This window comes from Rhinolophus hipposideros, assembly GCF_964194185.1.
Source record: "Rhinolophus hipposideros genome assembly, chromosome: 1".
NCBI classification, from domain to species: domain Eukaryota; kingdom Metazoa; phylum Chordata; class Mammalia; order Chiroptera; family Rhinolophidae; genus Rhinolophus; species Rhinolophus hipposideros.
The window spans coordinates 55,151,525-55,169,590 of record NC_138047.1 but is presented as its reverse complement, the minus strand read 5'-3'; the positions used below and the strand labels follow the sequence as shown (position 1 = coordinate 55,169,590).

At 35.8% G+C, this 18,066-nt stretch overlaps 2 protein-coding genes across 15 annotated transcripts in view; one reads left to right on the top strand and one right to left on the bottom strand.

Moving 5' to 3' along the window:
- The window catches only part of NUP54 (nucleoporin 54), a 30,147-nt gene extending 18,590 nt beyond the window's left edge, over nt 1–11,557 (top strand). For all 3 annotated transcript variants that reach the window (XM_081049029.1, XM_081049028.1, XM_081049027.1), the window contains 4 exons: nt 4,086–4,193; nt 8,056–8,175; nt 8,492–8,602; nt 10,744–11,557. In XM_081049029.1, coding sequence (XP_080905155.1) covers nt 4,086–4,193; nt 8,056–8,175; nt 8,492–8,602; nt 10,744–10,872 — 468 coding nt within the window. In that variant the 3' untranslated portion in view covers nt 10,873–11,557. The remainder of the gene's footprint in view (nt 1–4,085; nt 4,194–8,055; nt 8,176–8,491; nt 8,603–10,743) is intronic.
- Nucleotides 11,558–13,237: 1,680 nt separating this feature from the next.
- The window catches only part of ART3 (ADP-ribosyltransferase 3 (inactive)), an 85,747-nt gene continuing 80,918 nt past the window's right edge, over nt 13,238–18,066 (bottom strand). For 6 of the 12 annotated variants that reach the window (XM_081049352.1, XM_081049353.1, XM_081049350.1 and 3 more), the window contains exons 7-9: nt 17,764–17,796; nt 17,181–17,213; nt 13,238–13,668 (exon numbers count right to left, since the gene is read on the bottom strand). In XM_081049352.1, the coding sequence (XP_080905478.1) occupies nt 13,529–13,668; nt 17,181–17,213; nt 17,764–17,796 (206 nt within the window). In that variant the 3' untranslated portion in view covers nt 13,238–13,528. Of the gene's footprint in view, nt 13,669–15,306; nt 15,340–16,620; nt 16,654–17,180; nt 17,214–17,763; nt 17,797–18,066 lie in introns of all 12 variants that reach the window. The other 6 variants (XM_081049358.1, XM_081049355.1, XM_081049357.1 and 3 more) reach the window with 4 other exon arrangements.

The following is an 18,066-nucleotide window of genomic DNA, read 5'->3' as shown; positions in this document are numbered from 1 at the left end:
TGTTTGTTTACTATGTCTTTCTATCCTTTTACTTTTAACCTCCTTAAAGGTCATGTGCTGCTGAAGGACAGGAATACATTCTGAGAAAGATGTCCTTAGGAGATTTTGTCGTTGTGCAAACATCATAAAGTACACTTACACAAACCTTGATGGTATAGCCTGGTACACACCTAGTCTATGTCTATATGATACAGCCTGCTGCTCCTAGGCTACAAGTCTCTACAGCATGTTACTGTACAAAATAACATAAGATTAAATCAAGCACAAAAGAACAGGATGTAATCGGGTGATGTGGTGAACACGAGATGTATGAGGCTGCTGCCGGCGTAACTCAGCATTCTGCTTTAGAGCAAACTTTTTTTGTAAGTAAAAAGAGTAGAGTCTAAAATAATGGTAAATAGTATAGTGTATTAAATACATAAACCAGTAACGTAGTTGTTGATTATCAAGTACTATGTACTGTGTGTAATTTATGTGCTGTACTTTTATACAACTGGCAGCACAGTGGGTTTATTTACAACAAACATGTGAGTAATGCGTGAACTATGAGCTTAGGACAACGAGGACATCACTCTGCGATAGAAATTGCTCAGCTCCGTTGTGATCTTAGGAGACCACCGTCATTGACCAGAACATCGTTATGCAGCCATGACTGGGTATCATATTTAAAGCGAGATTTTTGTAAACAGTATAAAGTGGGGGTTTAGGCCTACCATTTTATTATTTGTTCCTTGTTTTCCATTCCTGTTTCTCTTCTCTGCCTTTTTGGTTATTTGGACATTTTTTAGCATTCTATTTTTGTCATTTCAACTGTCAGTTTTTTTAAGGGTTGCTCTAGGCAGTTCTCAGTGGGGGATTGTGGTGGTGGTGATTTTGTCCCCCAGGGCACATTGCCAATGACTGGAGATTTGTTTGGCTGTTACTAGGGAGTGCTCTAGGCGTCTAGTGGGTAGAAGCCAGGATGCTGATACGCATCCTACAGTGGACAGTACAGTGCCACTGCTACAAAGCATTACCTGGCCCAAATTAACACAGGCATACCTCATTTTATTGCTCTTTGCTTCATTGTGCTTTGCAGAAATTGCATTTTTTTCAAATTGAAGGTTTGAGGCAACCTTGCTTCCAGTAGCTGTTAAGGCACCATTTCCAACGGTTTTTGCTCTTCGTGTCTGTCACATTTTGGTAATTTTCACAATATTTCAAACTTTTTGATTGTTATATTTGTTATGGTGATCTGAGATCAGTGATCTTTGATGTTACTATTGTAATTGTTCTGGGACTCCATGAAGCATGCCCATGTAAGATGATGAACTTAATAAATGTGTGTGTTCTGATTGCTCCACCAACCAGTCATTCCCCCGTCTTTTTCCCTCTCGGCCTCTCTATTCCCTGACACACAACAATATTGGATTTGGCCATTTAATTACCCTATAATGGCCTCTAAGTATAAAAGTGAAAGGAAGGGTTGTATGCCTCTCACTTTAAATCAACAGCTGTTATAATAGAAATGATTAAACTTGGTGAGGAAAGCATGATGAAAAGCTGAGATAGGCTGAAAGGTAGGCCTCTTGCCACAGTTAGCCAAGTAGTGAATGCAAAGGAAGTTTTCGAAGGAAATTAGAAGTGCTACTCCAGTGAACAAATGATAAGAAAGTGAAACAGCCTTACTGCTGATATGGAGCAAATTATAGTGATCTGCATAGATTCAACCAGTTATAACATTCCTTAAGCCAAAGCCTATTGTAGAATAAGGCCCTAACTCTCTTCAATTCTATGAAGGCTGAGAGAGGCGAGGAAGCCACAGAAGAAAAGTTTGAAGCTAGTAGCCGAGATTGATTTCGTGAGGTTTAAGGAAAGACGCTGTCTCCAAAACATAGAAGTACGAGGTGAAGGAAGCATCAAGTGCTGACACAGAAGCTGCAGCAAGTTGTCCAGCAGATCCAGCTAAGATAATGAATGAAGGTGGCTACATATTTTTTAGACATAATGCTGGTGCATACTTAATAGACTGCAGTAGAGTGTAAATATGACTTTTTTCTGTACTGAAAACCAAAAAATTTGTGTTACTCGCTTTATTGCTATATTCACTTTATTGTGGTGACCTGGAATCGAACCCACAGTATCTCCGAGGGAAGCCTGTGCCTGCCGTGCTCAAGTTGAGAAACACATCTCTAGACATCGTAATGTATCTGCTTACGCCAGAGCTCATAGGCTTTTCTTGGTGCTGTCAGCATGATGCCCAGTTCCAGGTTTGGGGCTGTGTTGAAACCTGACGAGGGGAATACCTGAGGGGGAAAATGGTGAACTCGCTACCGGTTCACTGGTACTTCATGTTTTCTTCCCTGGTCCTCCTGCCAGTATTTGTTTTTCAGAGTCAAATCGTTGTCCAGGCATTCTGTTCAAATTTTATAGGAATATTCAATCAAAGGAGACACAGTGGCATGTTGTACTTAGTTCAGCGTGTCCAGAATTGAAATCGTTCATGTCTTTTGCGAGTTTTCCTACTGGGCTTCATATCTTTCCTTTATTGAGTTTCAGTTCATTTACGGTAGATCTTAATTCCTAATCTGTTTATAGCATTGCAGATATCGCTTCCTATCTCATCTCTCTGTCTTTGGTGTCCTTGGTTGAACAGAAAACCTTAATTTTAATTAATGATATTCATCAGTTTTTTGCTTTGTGTTTTCTTTTGGGGAATTTGCTTAAGAAATCATGCTTCACCCCAAGATCTGAGTCTCCTACATTTTTTTTCTAATATTTTAGAGTTTAACTTTTAACATTTGGGTCTTCTGTCCTCATGGAATTCAGCTTTATATATAGTTAAGTGGTTTGTGAACCCAACTTTATTTTTCTCTAAATATTGAGCCAATTTTTCCAATGTCATTTACCAAAAAAATGATATTTTTCCCAATGATTTATCAAACCAAGTTCCCATATATGTGATGTAGCCTGTTCTTAAATAAGTTTCAAGGTGATTTTTTTTTTTTTTTTTACTGTTATGACTTTGGAAGTATATCTTAATATGTGGTAGAGTGAATTTCCAATATTCTTGTTTTCAGAATTTTGAAAGCTCTTTATGGATATTCTACAAATTTTAGAGTCAGTTTTTCAGAGTGTTAGAGTTTTAGTTGGAATTGCATTAAATGTAAAGTTTGTAGAAAATTGAATCTTAACATGTTCATTACTGAATGATTTAATACTGTTTCTTTACTCATTGAGGTCTTTTATATCCTTTGAAACAGTTTTAAAATACTGGGATGTGGAGGGTGCCTAGGTCACATAATACAAAAAAACATGGCCTGGCATTGATTGGAAAGTTTCCTTAAAAGGTGACGTGCAGGTGGACATACTAAAATATATCTTGCACATCTTCTTACCTTTTATTTTACTATCTCAGTATAAGCCAATGCCATAGAATGATTAATTATGATGGGAACAATTATGGGATTAAATTCTGATTTGGAAACTTTAATGAAATGGGATTTTAACTCAGTCTGTAAGGTTAATACTTCATCAGGCAGAACTGGGATTTCAGGCCAAGCAAAGAGCAAGTCAGATATCCAGAGGCATAAAAACGTATTTGGCTATGTAATTAATATCCTTCCTTTCCCCTCCTACTCTGATCACTCCCTCCAAAGTATGCTGTTAACAGTTAAGAATTGGACTATATTTTCTAGAAGTAATTAGATTTAATTGTCTCTTAAGGTCCCTCCTGGGTGTCACTTTATAGATCTTTTTCCATTCATAGCCTAGTTGTTGGCTCTGTTCTATAAAATTCAAATTCTTTAATTTTTTCTGAAGTATATGTTTTGTTTTTCTATACACTTTGCCTCATCACTAAATTTCCTGGAGCTCTAAATAAATTTTTGAATGGTACGTTTTAATTTTCAGATGTACAAAGATGGAGAAATATAAAGGCATATTTAAAAGGAAAGGGTTTGTATTTTGAGAGATGAATCTCAGGCTCATCTGAGAAATTAGACTGTATATCGGTAAATAGTTGATAAATAGTTGTGATAAATAGAACCTGATAAATATTTGTGATATCTATACTTGATTTACCTCTAAAAAAATTTTTTAAACAGATCATATCAGAAGATATTAGTGAATTACAGAAGAATCAAACTACGACTATGGCCAAAATTGCACAATACAAGAGGAAACTCATGGACCTTTCCCATAGAACCTTACAGGTAATAATTTGGATATTTTTTTCAACATTTATAAGACTATATGTGTGGTAGAAGTGAAAAGGATGGATTTTTGCAATAGAAAAACAGACCAAAAGGTACTACTAATAGTCTGAAACTGAAAGTATCAAACTTTCTCAGCAAAACCTGGAAGTTGAAGGAGCGGTCTCATAGGACTGGGTGAAGAAAGTTAAAAATATTCCAAAATTCACCTCTTACTGAGAGGGTAGGAGGAAAGCAGTAAATAAATAAATAAATCATCTTGATGTAAGGAAAGCATGCGTCAGATCAGTATCTGGTTTTCATAAAGATAAAAAAATACATATTTGATTTTGAGTGCTAGAAAAGGGAGTATAACTATTAATGGATTAAAAAGAACAATACAACTTCTAAGTTAACAACAGGAAATAAAAGAATGAATAGAAAAAAATCAAATTATCAACTATCATGAAAACAGAAACACATACCAGAAACAGTGGGATATAGCAAAACCTGTATCCAGAGGAAAATTTATAGTCTTAAAAAAGTGTTCATTTTTAAAATACAAATGCAAAAAAAATAAGGAACTTAGTATTCATTTTAAGCCAAAAGAAGCCAGTGAGAAATAGATTATGTAAAATGAGTGAAACCAAAATGTTAACCGTAGTAGAAAGAATACATTGAAAAGCTGTTTTTTTTGAAAAGACCATTAAAATGGTTCAACATCTCATGAGTCTGAAGAAGGAAAAGAAAAATTTGTGAGAAAGGAGACATTACCACAGATATACAGAACAGAATGATACTATGTGCAGTTCAAGGCAACAAATTTGGACACTAGAGGAAAAAGGTAATTTTCTAGGAAAATTGAAATTACCAAAATTAATCTACAGAGAGGTAAAAATCTTAAATAAGCAAATACCATAGAAGCAATTGGGAAAGTTATTAATTGGGAAAATGCACCAAGTCCTTATAGTTTCATTGCTGAATTTTGTTTGACTACTAAAGAGCTAATTCTAAAGTTATTGTAATTATTCCAGACAAAAGAAGTATAGACAGCTTCCCCATCTTTAAAAAGTTTTATTGTGATGTAATTCGCATACTATATATAATTTACCCATTTAAAGTGTACAATCAGTGATTTTTAGTATATTCAGTCTTGTGTAATCATCACCACAATTTTAGAACATTTTCATTACCCTAAAAAGAAACTCCATACCCATTAGTAGTCACTCTCCATTGTATCCCAAGCCCCCCAGCCCCTTCTGTTTCTATGGATTTGCCTGTTCAGGACACTTCATAAAAATGGAATAATATATGTGGTCTTTTGTGACTGGTTCTTTCATGTAGGCTCACACGTGTTGTAGCATGTAGCAGTACTTTATTCCTTTGTTTATTGCCGGATAGTATTCCATTGTATGAGTATACCACAATTTTATTTTTCATCAATTGGTGAACACTTTGGTTGCTTCCACATTGTGGCTATTGTAAATAATGTTACTGTTAACATTTGTGCATAAGTGTTTACATGGTCGGATGCTTCCATTTCTCTGGGTACATAAATCTTGGATTGGAATTGCTTGATCCTATGGTATCTTTACCTTTAACTTTTTAAAGAACTGCCAAACTGCTTTCCAAACCAGCTGTACCATTTTTCATCTCTGTTTTTAGTACCCCAAAATAAAACCTATAGACAGATCCTTCTAATAGAGATGCAAATTATGCTAAGTTAAAGAAGCCAGACGTAAAGGCTGTGTATATCATGATTCCATTCATAATGACATTATGCTAACGGTACAACTAGGGACTGATAACGGATCAGTAGTTGCTAGCGGCCGGAGGTGAGGGAAGAGGAGTGACTTTAAGGGCAGGAGGGAACTTTTTGGGGAGATAGAAATGTTCTATATCATGACTGTGGTGGTGGTAACATGACTGTCAAAATTCACAGAACTGTACACCAAAAAGGGTGAATTTTGTTGCATACTGATTATATACCTCAATATATCTGACCAAACACACAGAAATGCAGTAATTCTAAATGAAGTATAAGCAGAGAAAATCCAGCTATTTACCAAATTCTAAAAGAATATACTGTGACTAAATACGGTTTATTTCAGGAATGCAGGGTTGGTTCAGGAATGCAGAGTTGGTTCTATAACAGGAAATCTATCAGTATAATTTACACCAACACATTAAAGGAAACATAAAGGCTGTTACCAAAAATGAAGAGCCAATATTCTAAGAAGCAAAGCACTAAAAATCAAATGAGAAACTAAAGCTTGATACCCAATATTATTCAGTGTTATCTTGGAGGTTTTCATTAATATAATGAACAAGCTAATTAAGTAAGTAACATAAACATTGGAAAAGAGATTAAATTATCTTCTTGCCAGTGACATGATTGTATATCTAGAAAGCGAAGGGAATAAATTATAGAAAGTGATAAAATGGCTGTATACAAGATAAATGTATAAAAGTCAGCATTTCTTTATATTATTAATGGAAACAGGAAAATAGTCCATTCACTGTAATGAATAAACTGTAAAATACTTAGCAATAAATTTATTAATAAAGTCTAAAATCTGAATTAAAGTCTTTACAAATGTACAGATAAACCATATTCACCGATGAGAAGACTTCATATCCACTTTATGGAATTTCAAAATGAATTACAACTTTAAAAAATTGATTAAAATCTTTGCAGTTCATGAAGGAGGATAAGTGATTTGAGAGTAGCTGCTGGGGGAACAAAAAAGACATAGTGAAGGACTTGCCTCATACCAAATTTTACAACCTGTTTTAAAACTCTTGTAATCAAATCAATGTGGGATTGGTATAAGATTGGGCATAAAGATCCATGAAATAGAATAGCGAATCCAGAAATGTAATGCAAGTGTATCTTAAAATTTAATAGGATAAAGGTGGCATTTCAATTCAGTGGGTGTATTGAATAAATAATGCTGGAGTACCAGGCTATCCATCTGGAAAAAAGTAAAACTGGACCGCTGTTACCATACACCAAAAAAAGATGGATTAAAAACTTTAAGAAATTTATGAGGTTAGGGATTGAAGAGACTCTTGGCCAGAAAGCCAGAAACTATGAAACAAAATTGGCTACATGAGAACTAGAAAATTTTGTGTAGCGAAAGATACCAGAAGCCATTTGTCAATAATTAAGTGATAGGTTTCAGGAAAAAAAACATTTGAATTTGGAAACAGCACTGATTTTAACTGCAGTGTTAAATATTCATATTATACAAAGATCGTATAATTTGGGGGGAAAAAAACCATGTATGGGCAAAGTGTATAAGGACAGACAGTTCATAATATGGAAATTCAGATTAAAGAAAAAATTTGAGCTCCCTTTGCCCTCATTAGGTTGGGGAAAAATGTAAACACCACAACGTTTTGCTGACAAGAATGCAGGGGAAAGGGTACTCCTTCATGTGGCTGATGAATTTAAATTATTAGGACCTTTTGAGAAAGCAATCTAGCAGCTTCTATTAACATGGAAACACATACTTTTAAACCCAGCAGTCTCATTCTTGGGGTCTATACCAGTAAATAAAGGTAATATACAAAAATGTTTATTATAGCATTGTTGATAGTGTCAAAACTTTAAACAAAATATATTCCCTCCAGTAGAATAAATTATTGGTTAATAATGCATGAAAAATCATGCAGCCATTGAAAACAATATCAATGTACTAATGTAACTAGCCTAATAAAAATGGATAAACAATTCAAATCTTGAACTGTTAAGATTCATACTATATTATTAGTGTATTATTCAACTGATTTCTTTCAACAACTGATTGTATTGAAATTACTTGTATAGCTGAAGAGAGATGATTTATTGGTATTGGTGGGTTGGGTTGTCTTTGTATAGGTCCTAATCAAACAGGAAATTCAGAGGAAGAGTGGGTATGCCATCCAAGCTGATGAAGAGCAGTTGCGAGTTCAGCTAGATACAATTCAGTGTGAACTAAATGCACCTACTCAGTTTAAGGTAAGCACTTACAAAACCACAAAGCTAAAATTTGTTTCCGGTGGATCTTTAGAAAAATGGTACTTGGTCTTCAAAAAGAGAAATTTTTGTTTTTTGAAGTATTTGTTCTCTTTAATCAAAATTTCCTTTCTAAAGTAGACTCTTAATTGTGATGTTTTTGGCTTGTATTAATATTTCAAATACTGTACAGAGGGAGAATTAGACACCTTTATAAAGTAGTACTCATCTTTTAAAGGAAAACATTCTCTTCTAGAAAAACATTCTCGTCTACAACTGCTGTGTTGGCAGTTGTAATTGAACTCAGTCTTATTCTTAGGGCCGACTGAATGAATTGATGTCCCAAATCAGGATGCAGAATCATTTTGGAGCAGTCAAATCTGAAGAAAGATATTACATAGATGCAGATCTGTTACGAGAAATCAAGCAGGTAAGTGTTGCCCTAGAGTGCACTTTTAAAAAGGTGAATCCACCACTTCACATCCCTTAAGATGGCTATTATCCAAAGAAAAAAAAGAAAAAAACCTAAAAAGAACCTCAATAACAAATGTTGACGAGGATGTGAAGCATATGGAACGCTTGTGGCATTGCTGGTGGTAGTGTAAAGCGGTGCAGCCATTATGGAAAACAGTTCCTTAAAAAAACACATGGAATTAACCATATGATCCAACAGTTCTGCTTCTGGGTATATACCTAAAAGAATTGAAAGCAGGATAAACAGATACTCGGATACCCATGTTCACGGCAGCATTATTCACAATAGCCAAAATGTGGGAGCAAGCCAAGTGTCCATAGATGGATGAATAGCTAACCAAAATATGATGTATACGTACAATGGAATGTTCTTCAACCTTAAAAGGGGAAGACATTCAGACACATACTACAACCTAGATGAACCTTGAAGACATTATGCCAAGCGAAATAAGCCAGTTTGAAAGGACAGGTGTTTTATGATTCACTTACATGAGGTATGTAGAGTAGTCCAATTCACAGAATAGGATGGTGGTTGCCAGAGGCTGAGGGGAAGGGAAATGGGGAGTTAGTGTGTAATGGGTACAGAATTTCAGATTGGGAAGATGAAAAAGCTCTAGAGATAGAGTGTAGTGATTGTTGCACAGTGTGAATGTACTTAATGCTACTGAATTGTACACTTAAAAATGGTTAAAATGGGCATTTTTGTCATGTATATTTTACCATAATAAAAAATAAATCCATCTCTTCCCCACCTCCAAAACAAATGAATTCAGAGGTTACAGAGGCATGGAAGTTCCCTCGACCCTGCGACTCAGTGTGTAGGCAGCACAGTACCAGCACCTGCCAGGTCATTAGAAATGCAGAATCTGTCTTTATTCCAGACCTACTTGGTCTACAGTTTATCAAGAGCGTGGAGTGATTTGTATGCAGATTTTAAGAAGTAGCTGCTCTGTATCATATCTTTCCAACTTGTATCCCACATATAAATTATAAATAGGTGGATTATTGATCCCATCAGCAGGCCTGGCTGAACAGCCAACCATTTGTCTAAGGTTCACGTTGTATTAATAAGTTGGGAAGTACTGCTCTAGCTTATTTTCATTAGTATAAATACAGATTGATTTAATGAGAGCTGTCCAACCATTGACTGTCTAAACAATATATTCAAATGGTAAACTCGGTGGAACACATTAGGTAAGACTGTGGCATGGTCCTGAGGATTTTCGATGGTTATAAATGTCAACAATTCTGATTTTATGATGTGCTTTAGAATGGATATTTCCATTTTATGCAATTAAAAACTAGTTTGGCTTCTAGGTTATTGGAAGGTATACATGCACTCGATTATATTGCATTGTAAATATTTGCAATAAAATTAACTGAAAGATTCTAACATATTGGAATAAAGAACTGTATTAAAGAGTCTATGTATGAAATAAAATTACGAATAGTATAAACCCCTACCTAAAATGGTGAAAAGCAAAATAGTTTGGGGGTTGAATCACGGCTTATCACCTAGTGTATGAGCACATTACTTACCCGTATCTCAATTTCTTTATCTGTAGAAAAGAGGTAATAATAGTACCAAAATGCGCAAAAGGATTTTAAATGAGTTAAGTTAGTTAATATCCATGAAGCTTTTAAAATTCCCTTAACACCTGGGAGGGACTCTTTAAAATGTTAGCAATTATAGTTATCACCATTATCATCACTATGTACTTTGTACTGCAAAACATGAAAATTCTGTTTTCAGAAGGATTATTTTGCTGGTCATCTATATTTCCTTTTTGCGTTGTTTTAATATCATACCTTTGTTTTGTTTTTTTTATCAAAGGTTGATAAAAGGAATCTAAAAAACATCTGCATATTCTGTAAAATTTGTTGAAGATATTTTTCATTTTATATTTGTATTGCTTTTTATACTATGTATTTTACTGTATGTCATGTACAAATGTTAGCAAACGATAATAGTACAACATTTAAATATGCATGCCCACTATATTTAGAGGAGCTAAGTGCTGTGTTGCTAGTCCTTTTCCTGTGAGTAGCTTGCAGTTTAATAGAGTAATGTATTAATATATTTTTAATTTCTTCCAGCATTTGAAACAACAACAGGAAGGCCTTAGCCACTTGATTAGCATCATAAAAGATGATCTAGAAGACATAAAGTTGGTAGAACATGGATTGAATGAAACCATCCACGTCAGAGGTGGTGTCTTTAGTTGACAGTTCACAATGACAGTTCACAAACTTGTGTTAAAGATTTGTGAAATGAATCTTCTTGCTGCGTCCGACCACATGGGGGAAAATAAAAAGAAAACAGTCCTCTCCTGGCTTGGTTTTGAGGTTACTGACAAATTACTGTTCTCGAAAACTGAAGTAAGTCATTTCACAGCTCTTCAAAGACAGCCTTTGAAAGATAGCAAACAGCTGTTATTTACTTTGAGAAGTACATAATTACCAAAAATATGTACAATGGTACATTTTTACAACAGCATTTCTCTTAAAAATAATCATTATTTAATGATTATTTTCCATTGAGCCTGTACTCTGCTTTCCATAGCAAGTAAATATGAAATACCTACTTTGCACATAAACTGTGATTACTTGGTTTTCGGAGATTTGTACTTCAGAATGTAAATGCACATCAGTTTTTATATTTGTGAATTCATCTGTGGAAGGAGTAAAGAAAATCTAAGAGTATTTAATGATTACTGTGGTTTTCTTTTCATTTATAAAGATTTGAAAATATATTTTTATATTATTTTACTTATTTGGAATTTACAGACCACACCTAAGCAATTAGGATATAACAAAATTACATTTTATCATTTTATGCAACTTTTTGTTTAAACCTTTTTATTTCTAAAGATGAAAACAAATAAATTCTTGATTATAATTACTTTTATATAATTCTGTCTGGTGCTTTATTTGGCTCTGGGAGAATGACCATTCATATTCACACGTATTAGATCATAATCACAATTCAAGAATTTTAGTCTTGTTTTAAGTCTGATTTTTTTCCCTTGTAAGGAAAATATATCAATGCTAATAAATTTTTATGTGGCAGATAAAACTTCAGATATGATCTAGAATAAAGAATTCCCTAATACATCATTTTATCTAAAAACACTAGAAAATCAGAATTAGACATCATAATGTAGAATAGTCTTTTACAACCAGGTAATTTTAAACTTTTTCTACCTACCAGTTGCATACCTGGGCTACATCAGGTTGGCCCCTCTTGGAAATGCTTTAACTTTGCATTTCTGTGTAGCGCTTTGGCATGAATCTTGCCACTGTTTATATGGCATAGTGAAGAGTGTGCTGCAGTGGAAACCCAGAAGCTATCCTCTGAGATCCTGCTGAAGGAATTTCTATCCACCTGTAGACTAGGTAACAGTTGTGTAGGAGACTGGGAACTTTAAAACTGGTTATTTCCAAGTTAGCTGCTAGAAGTTAGCAGCCACTTTTGCAAAGTTTACAGCTTACAAACTTGTTATACTACTCTACCTACCACCCTCTTTCATCCCCCTTTCCTACTCGTTACAGTTCCAGCAGTGTTGGGAGAGAAATTTTTCTCCTTGGACCAGAAGATAGGCACTTCCATCCTTCTCATCCACGTAGCCAACTGTGGAAGGAGTCTGTGGCTCTGCGTACCCTCTTACAGTAAGAAGAGTTGTTGACCTGACTGCTGAGAACTGGTACTCACTGAGCCACATTCCCATTCCCCAGTGGACAGATCACTACTCATGCATACCGTGCTCCCGTCTCGAGCCTTTCGTTTTTCCTGTACTGATATTGTTAGGTTCCTAATTTCACGCGATAAATACCCCTACATAGGCCCAGGGTCTGCCTTTTAAAGGCAGGTGCAGAGGGCCTCCTAGTTTCTGTCCCGCTGTTGACAGTGCATGTGTTAAGGCAGGCCTGAGATCCTTGTTCTTGTAGCTGCTTAGATCACAACTTGATCTGTGCTACAGGTGTGTTCCAAGCAAGTGATAACCAAGTTCTAGGTTTGGTGAGCAGGAGGAGACAGGTCACTGTGGCCTCGGCTCTAAGTTGTGTTCTCCAGCAGTTTACAGAAGTTCGATGTTTAGTCTTCAGCTGGGTAGCGATTCTTACGGATAGCCCACTTAAAATTCTGAGCATGAAGAGAGAGAAATGGTGGAATTAAAAAGCACACTGAACCCCTAACACCTAGTTTAGATTTTATGTAGTTTTTCTGTACCTTTGGAAAGTGGCCTTAAAGCCTTTCTGCAACACTGGCAAAGTGGAAACAGCTATCAGTTACCAAAGCCCCATACCTAAATGAGTGTCTGTTCAACCAGCACAGTACACTGGGGAAGAAGGCACTACACTGTATAACCTCATTTCCCCTTGCTGTTTAGTACACAGAGTACTGTCTACTTTCTGGATTAACATGAGATTTAAGTTAGAGACTATGTATTTGAAACACTTGGTACATAAACTCTTGTGTTTATAGAAAAATACAGTGTTCAGATATTGAGGGATGATACGATTTGAAGTCAAAGTCTAATCCTTCGAAGATGAGTAGAATAACTATAAAATTCTAATTCAAAAATGCGTATTAAACACACTGAATATTTTAATATCTGACAATTCTGAAATTAATCTTAAAGTCTTTATTGAATTCAATGAGAAATATACACGTTTTTCTGCAATACTAAGGTTAACATACAAATAAGTGAAAACGATTTTATAACATCTGGACCAACTTTCTGAATTTACAAAGTGAATAACATAAATGCAGTTCTCATTTTATTAATTGACTTTGGCCAACAAGTGGAAAATACATCATTCCTTTTGATGGTTTCCTGTAGGATCCCTATAATGTATTTCAAGAAACACAGAATGTATCAGCCTACAGAGCAACAAACAGACATATAGCAGAAGCACTAATAACACTGAAGACTGTCCCAAACGGTGGAAGGAGCACTTTGCCAGAGGATGCAGAGGGATGGGTTTTGGGACCTGGAACTGGAACTGGTACCGGACCTGGAGCTGTTAATGAGAACACACAGTCATTGAGGTGTCATTGTTAATATCACGTTTATCCACCTATACCATATATCCTGAATACGTATATGGTATATATACGTATATACCATATACATATATACGTATATATGTGCTGCAGTTTCCACTGCAGTTTCTAACGAGTTGCGTTAGAAACTTACCTAAAATACTTCTAACCAGGAACAGTTTTCAAATAAATAACTGTTCGTTACCGATTTCAGGCTTTATTTTCATAAAGATCATTAGGATGTGCTGATGTAGGTTTTATCTATCTATGTAGACAAGATAATTGTTCAAGCTCTCTAGAATTCTTAGCAAATTATATATATACACACATATATATACATATGGCAAGGTAGTTTAATTTTCTTCTATTTCAAGTAAGAAATACTGCATTTGTAAATTCTCAGTTACCAATACATTGACTATAGCTGCGTTTTAAAACACAAAGCCCTGCAAGTTCATAAAAAAATTAATCTTTTCCCTCATATGTAGAACACTGCTCTAGAGAAAACTGTCTTTCATCTGAACTGGAGGAGAGGAGCAGTGCAGTCCATCCATTTCAGGATCTGCTTCACTGCCTTTAACTCAGACACCTGACTTCTGGCTGTGTTTTGCTTACACTGTACAAGGGAGGATTAACTGGAAGTAACAAAATGGGATCATCACTCAGATTTCATAAGTGAGGCCAAAAGAAACACTAAATTTTATAAAAGCCTTCAACTCATTTTGTCAATTTACTTGCCATAATTATAAACATGCAGTTATATGTATACAGATGGGGAAGTGGACAGACAGATGTACGCATGCATTAGTTTGTTGCTACAGAGCAGTGGTTCTTAAGGGGCAGTATTGCCCCCTGAGAGGCAGCTGGAAATCTGTCAGGCTATTTTTTTGATTGTCACAACAGTGGGATGGAAGTAGAGGGCCAGTTTTGCACCATGAAAAATTAACCCACTTTCACCCAAATTTCAAATACATTGCTAGACATACACGTAATTTAAAAACCTATTTATAATGCTCAACCCAGAACTTAAATCAGTTTTACATATAAACAAAATATTTTTGAATAGTTTTAATAAACATTAGTTTCTATCTAATACCAACTATATTTCTTCACATTCATTTTCTTATACTTAGAATGGCTTCCAGTCTTCTCTTAAGTCCAATTTATTTGCGGAAGTAAATACAACCATCTGTCTACTACATTATGTCTTCGAGTATAATCTAGGCATTTACATATTAAAATGTATCTAATTTTGTTACAAATTATAGTTAGGACATTATGTTGATTTTTTTATGGGTGCAGGTAGGTCTTATCTATGAATCTTATTTCAGGATAGTGTAAAGAAGGGCTTTATAAAGTAACTTGTTTGGAAAGAGAACTGGGTTGACAGGATTGAGAACAATTGCTCTAAAAAGTAGTCTGTACACACAGTTGAAAACGTTCAAGAAACAAACTCAAATTGCCCCCACCATATACACACATATAAGCACTTGGACGTGACATTATATTCTATTAGGAAGCCTTAAATTCTTGTAACTGGTTCTTTTTATCAAGGAAAAAAATTTTTCTATATTGCAGATCAAACATTTGTCAACTAAGGAAATGAGATTTCTTACTAGGACTCGTGGTATCTTTGAAACTTTTATATTCTAAAATGTAAACAGGTTTTTAGTTAATTGCATTGTACACTTATTTATCCAGAAGAGAAAAATCTGATTAAATGATTAAGCAAACTGGATTATTTCTGAGAGTTGGTCTAGGGATAGGGTTTAGGGATAGGGATTAGGTTTAGAGGTATGTTCTAAGGTTGGAGGAAAGGCTTTAAGTTTTCTCATTTGTACTCCGAATTTTTTTTATCACGTATGTGTTTCCATTAAAAGAACAATTAAAATATTGATTTCAAAAATACTTTTTTTATATACTGAATTTAGATTCCCAAGTACGACATTAATACCCACCATTTATTGAGTGTTTACTATGTGTCATGCACTGTGCAGATGTTTTATGTACATTGTCACCTTTACTTGTCATGTCCTAGACGGTAGGTGTAGTTGTCTGCATTATACAGATGTTTCTCAAGACTTAACGTAAACCAGAGGTGATCAGTGGTAGCCATGTCTACTCCTAATTAGTCTGCAATATACCTCCAAGTGTGTGCCTAGCCTTGAAATATTAATATTGCCATATTTTGATGGCTTTGAAGCCAAATGCCAATTCTAGGAGCCCAGGATAGAGGTGTAATTTTTGTAACTAAATCTGGATGAAAGACAAGTGTCGTGTGACAGAATGTGAACAAAACTTGAAGAGTTTGAGTCCTGCTTATCTCCTTGTAGCCTTTACAGATTCCTTAACCTTCCTACGTTCTATGTCCTCATCTCTGAAATGACAAAACAGTATTTATCTTGGATTAAATGAGATCCAGTGTAAATGTTTTAACAAGAAAGCGTGCTCTACACACAACTTTCCAGGAGGGGACACAGGACACCACACAGAACAGCCCCAGCAAAACCTAGTGACCTATTTGTTGGAGGACATGGGCAGTGTAGTGAGCAGCATGGAAATGGCTGGGCCCGTGCGGCCAAGTCACATACACACCTCTTTGATGGTGTATTCCTGTGACGACAGATTCCCTACAGTAGCCAGCTCACCCTGGGAAGCCTCCCTCCTGCCCCATTCTGGAATAGACAGGTGCAGCTGGAAGCCAGCTGTTGCAGTTTCAAACACCTTTTTCTCTGCCTGGCCCAGGGAGCCATAATAGCTCACACTGAAAGGAGTTCTCAACATGTTTTCCTTCCGGCTTGCAGACTGGGATGTCAGAAGCTATGCAGCCCAGGTGTCCTCCCCGGACCTCTTAAAACTTAGGTTACTGAGTGATTATGGTAAAGGGCTCAACTCCATGGTGCCTCCACCCCTAATAAAAAATGTATTACCAGGTTTTTCATTCAGTTGTACTACTTTCATCCCTAAATGAGAAAAGATTTTCAGATGATAATAAAGACAGCTACTGTTGACTACTATTTGAAATTATCGTGTTTCTCCGAAAATAAGACCTAGCTGGACCGTCAGCTCTAATGCGTCTTTTGGAGCAAAAATTAATGTAAGACCCAGTCTCATTTTACTATTTTACTATAAGACCGGGTCTCATGTAATAATATATATCATATCATATATAATACCGGGTCTAATTAATTTTTGCTCCAAAAGACACATTAGAGCTGATGGTCCGACTAGGTCTTATTTTGGGGGAAACATGGTACTGTTCATTTTCCAGTACTTTATCTCATTAGGACTTGAATGAGTCCTACGAGACAGAAGTTTTCTTCATTTTACAGATGTTGAAGAAGAGTGGAGTAACTGATACAAAGTTACCCAGAGGCAAATGGCAGAGGAGAAACTTCCTGAAGCTGGCTCTCTGAACAGCCCATGTTCAGTCCCCACGACTCGCTCACATCATACTTGGGCCCAGAGAGTGAATAGAAAGCTGGCTTACCTGGTATTTGGATGGGTTCATGGCTCTTCATACCTAAAGACAAAAATGAATATTGGTTAATGTTAATCAATTATCTTGTATTGTTAATGCTTCCTTTTGTCTATACCTCCACTATCTTTGACCTTAAAAAAAAAACACCAGTAACAACAAAAACATCTTTCAATGGCTCTTCATTCTCTAACTGGACTTTAAGAACTCCCATGATTTGGCCTGTATGTCTCCAACCTTATCTTCATAGGTAGTCCTAGCACATCGGCTTTTAAATGAAACAGTATAAGACTGCGTCGTTTAGTTCTGTAAACTCTATGACTGGGGAGGCCTTCTCAATCCCTCTGACCTTCAATTCCTTACTTACGCAAAGAAATACCTTGCAGGTTATTGTAATAAGTGATGATTAAATGAGACACATCATAAAAGTGCTTAGTACTCTGCATGACACATAACAAGCATTCAGTAAAAGGAGTCCCTCTGTCCTGGCTTAACCCATTCCTCAAACTCTCCAGGTCGAGTAATGTTCTTAGTGCCCGGGTGCTCACATCTTCTAACCTTGTAGCTAGTCTCAGTAAGTACAAAAATCACTTACCAGGTAAGACAGTGGACTCCTGGCTTTTCTTTCCTAAAGATAAGAATAGGAAGAACTATTTAGTGAAAAAATGCAATTGACTTGAAAATTAATTTAACCTTGTATTTATAAGGCTATTTACTGCGGAAAACTCTAAAAGCTTGGAGAGGTAGGGGACAGAGTAAAGGGATGAAGATTTAACCCACTGGAGCCTGATTGACTCATGGTGAGAATGACAGCCAGTGACTCAGAACCTCTCCTAGATTTGAGCCCCTGGTTTGTTTTTTGTTTTTTTAAGATTCAGTCCAAACCCTCTGCCCTACA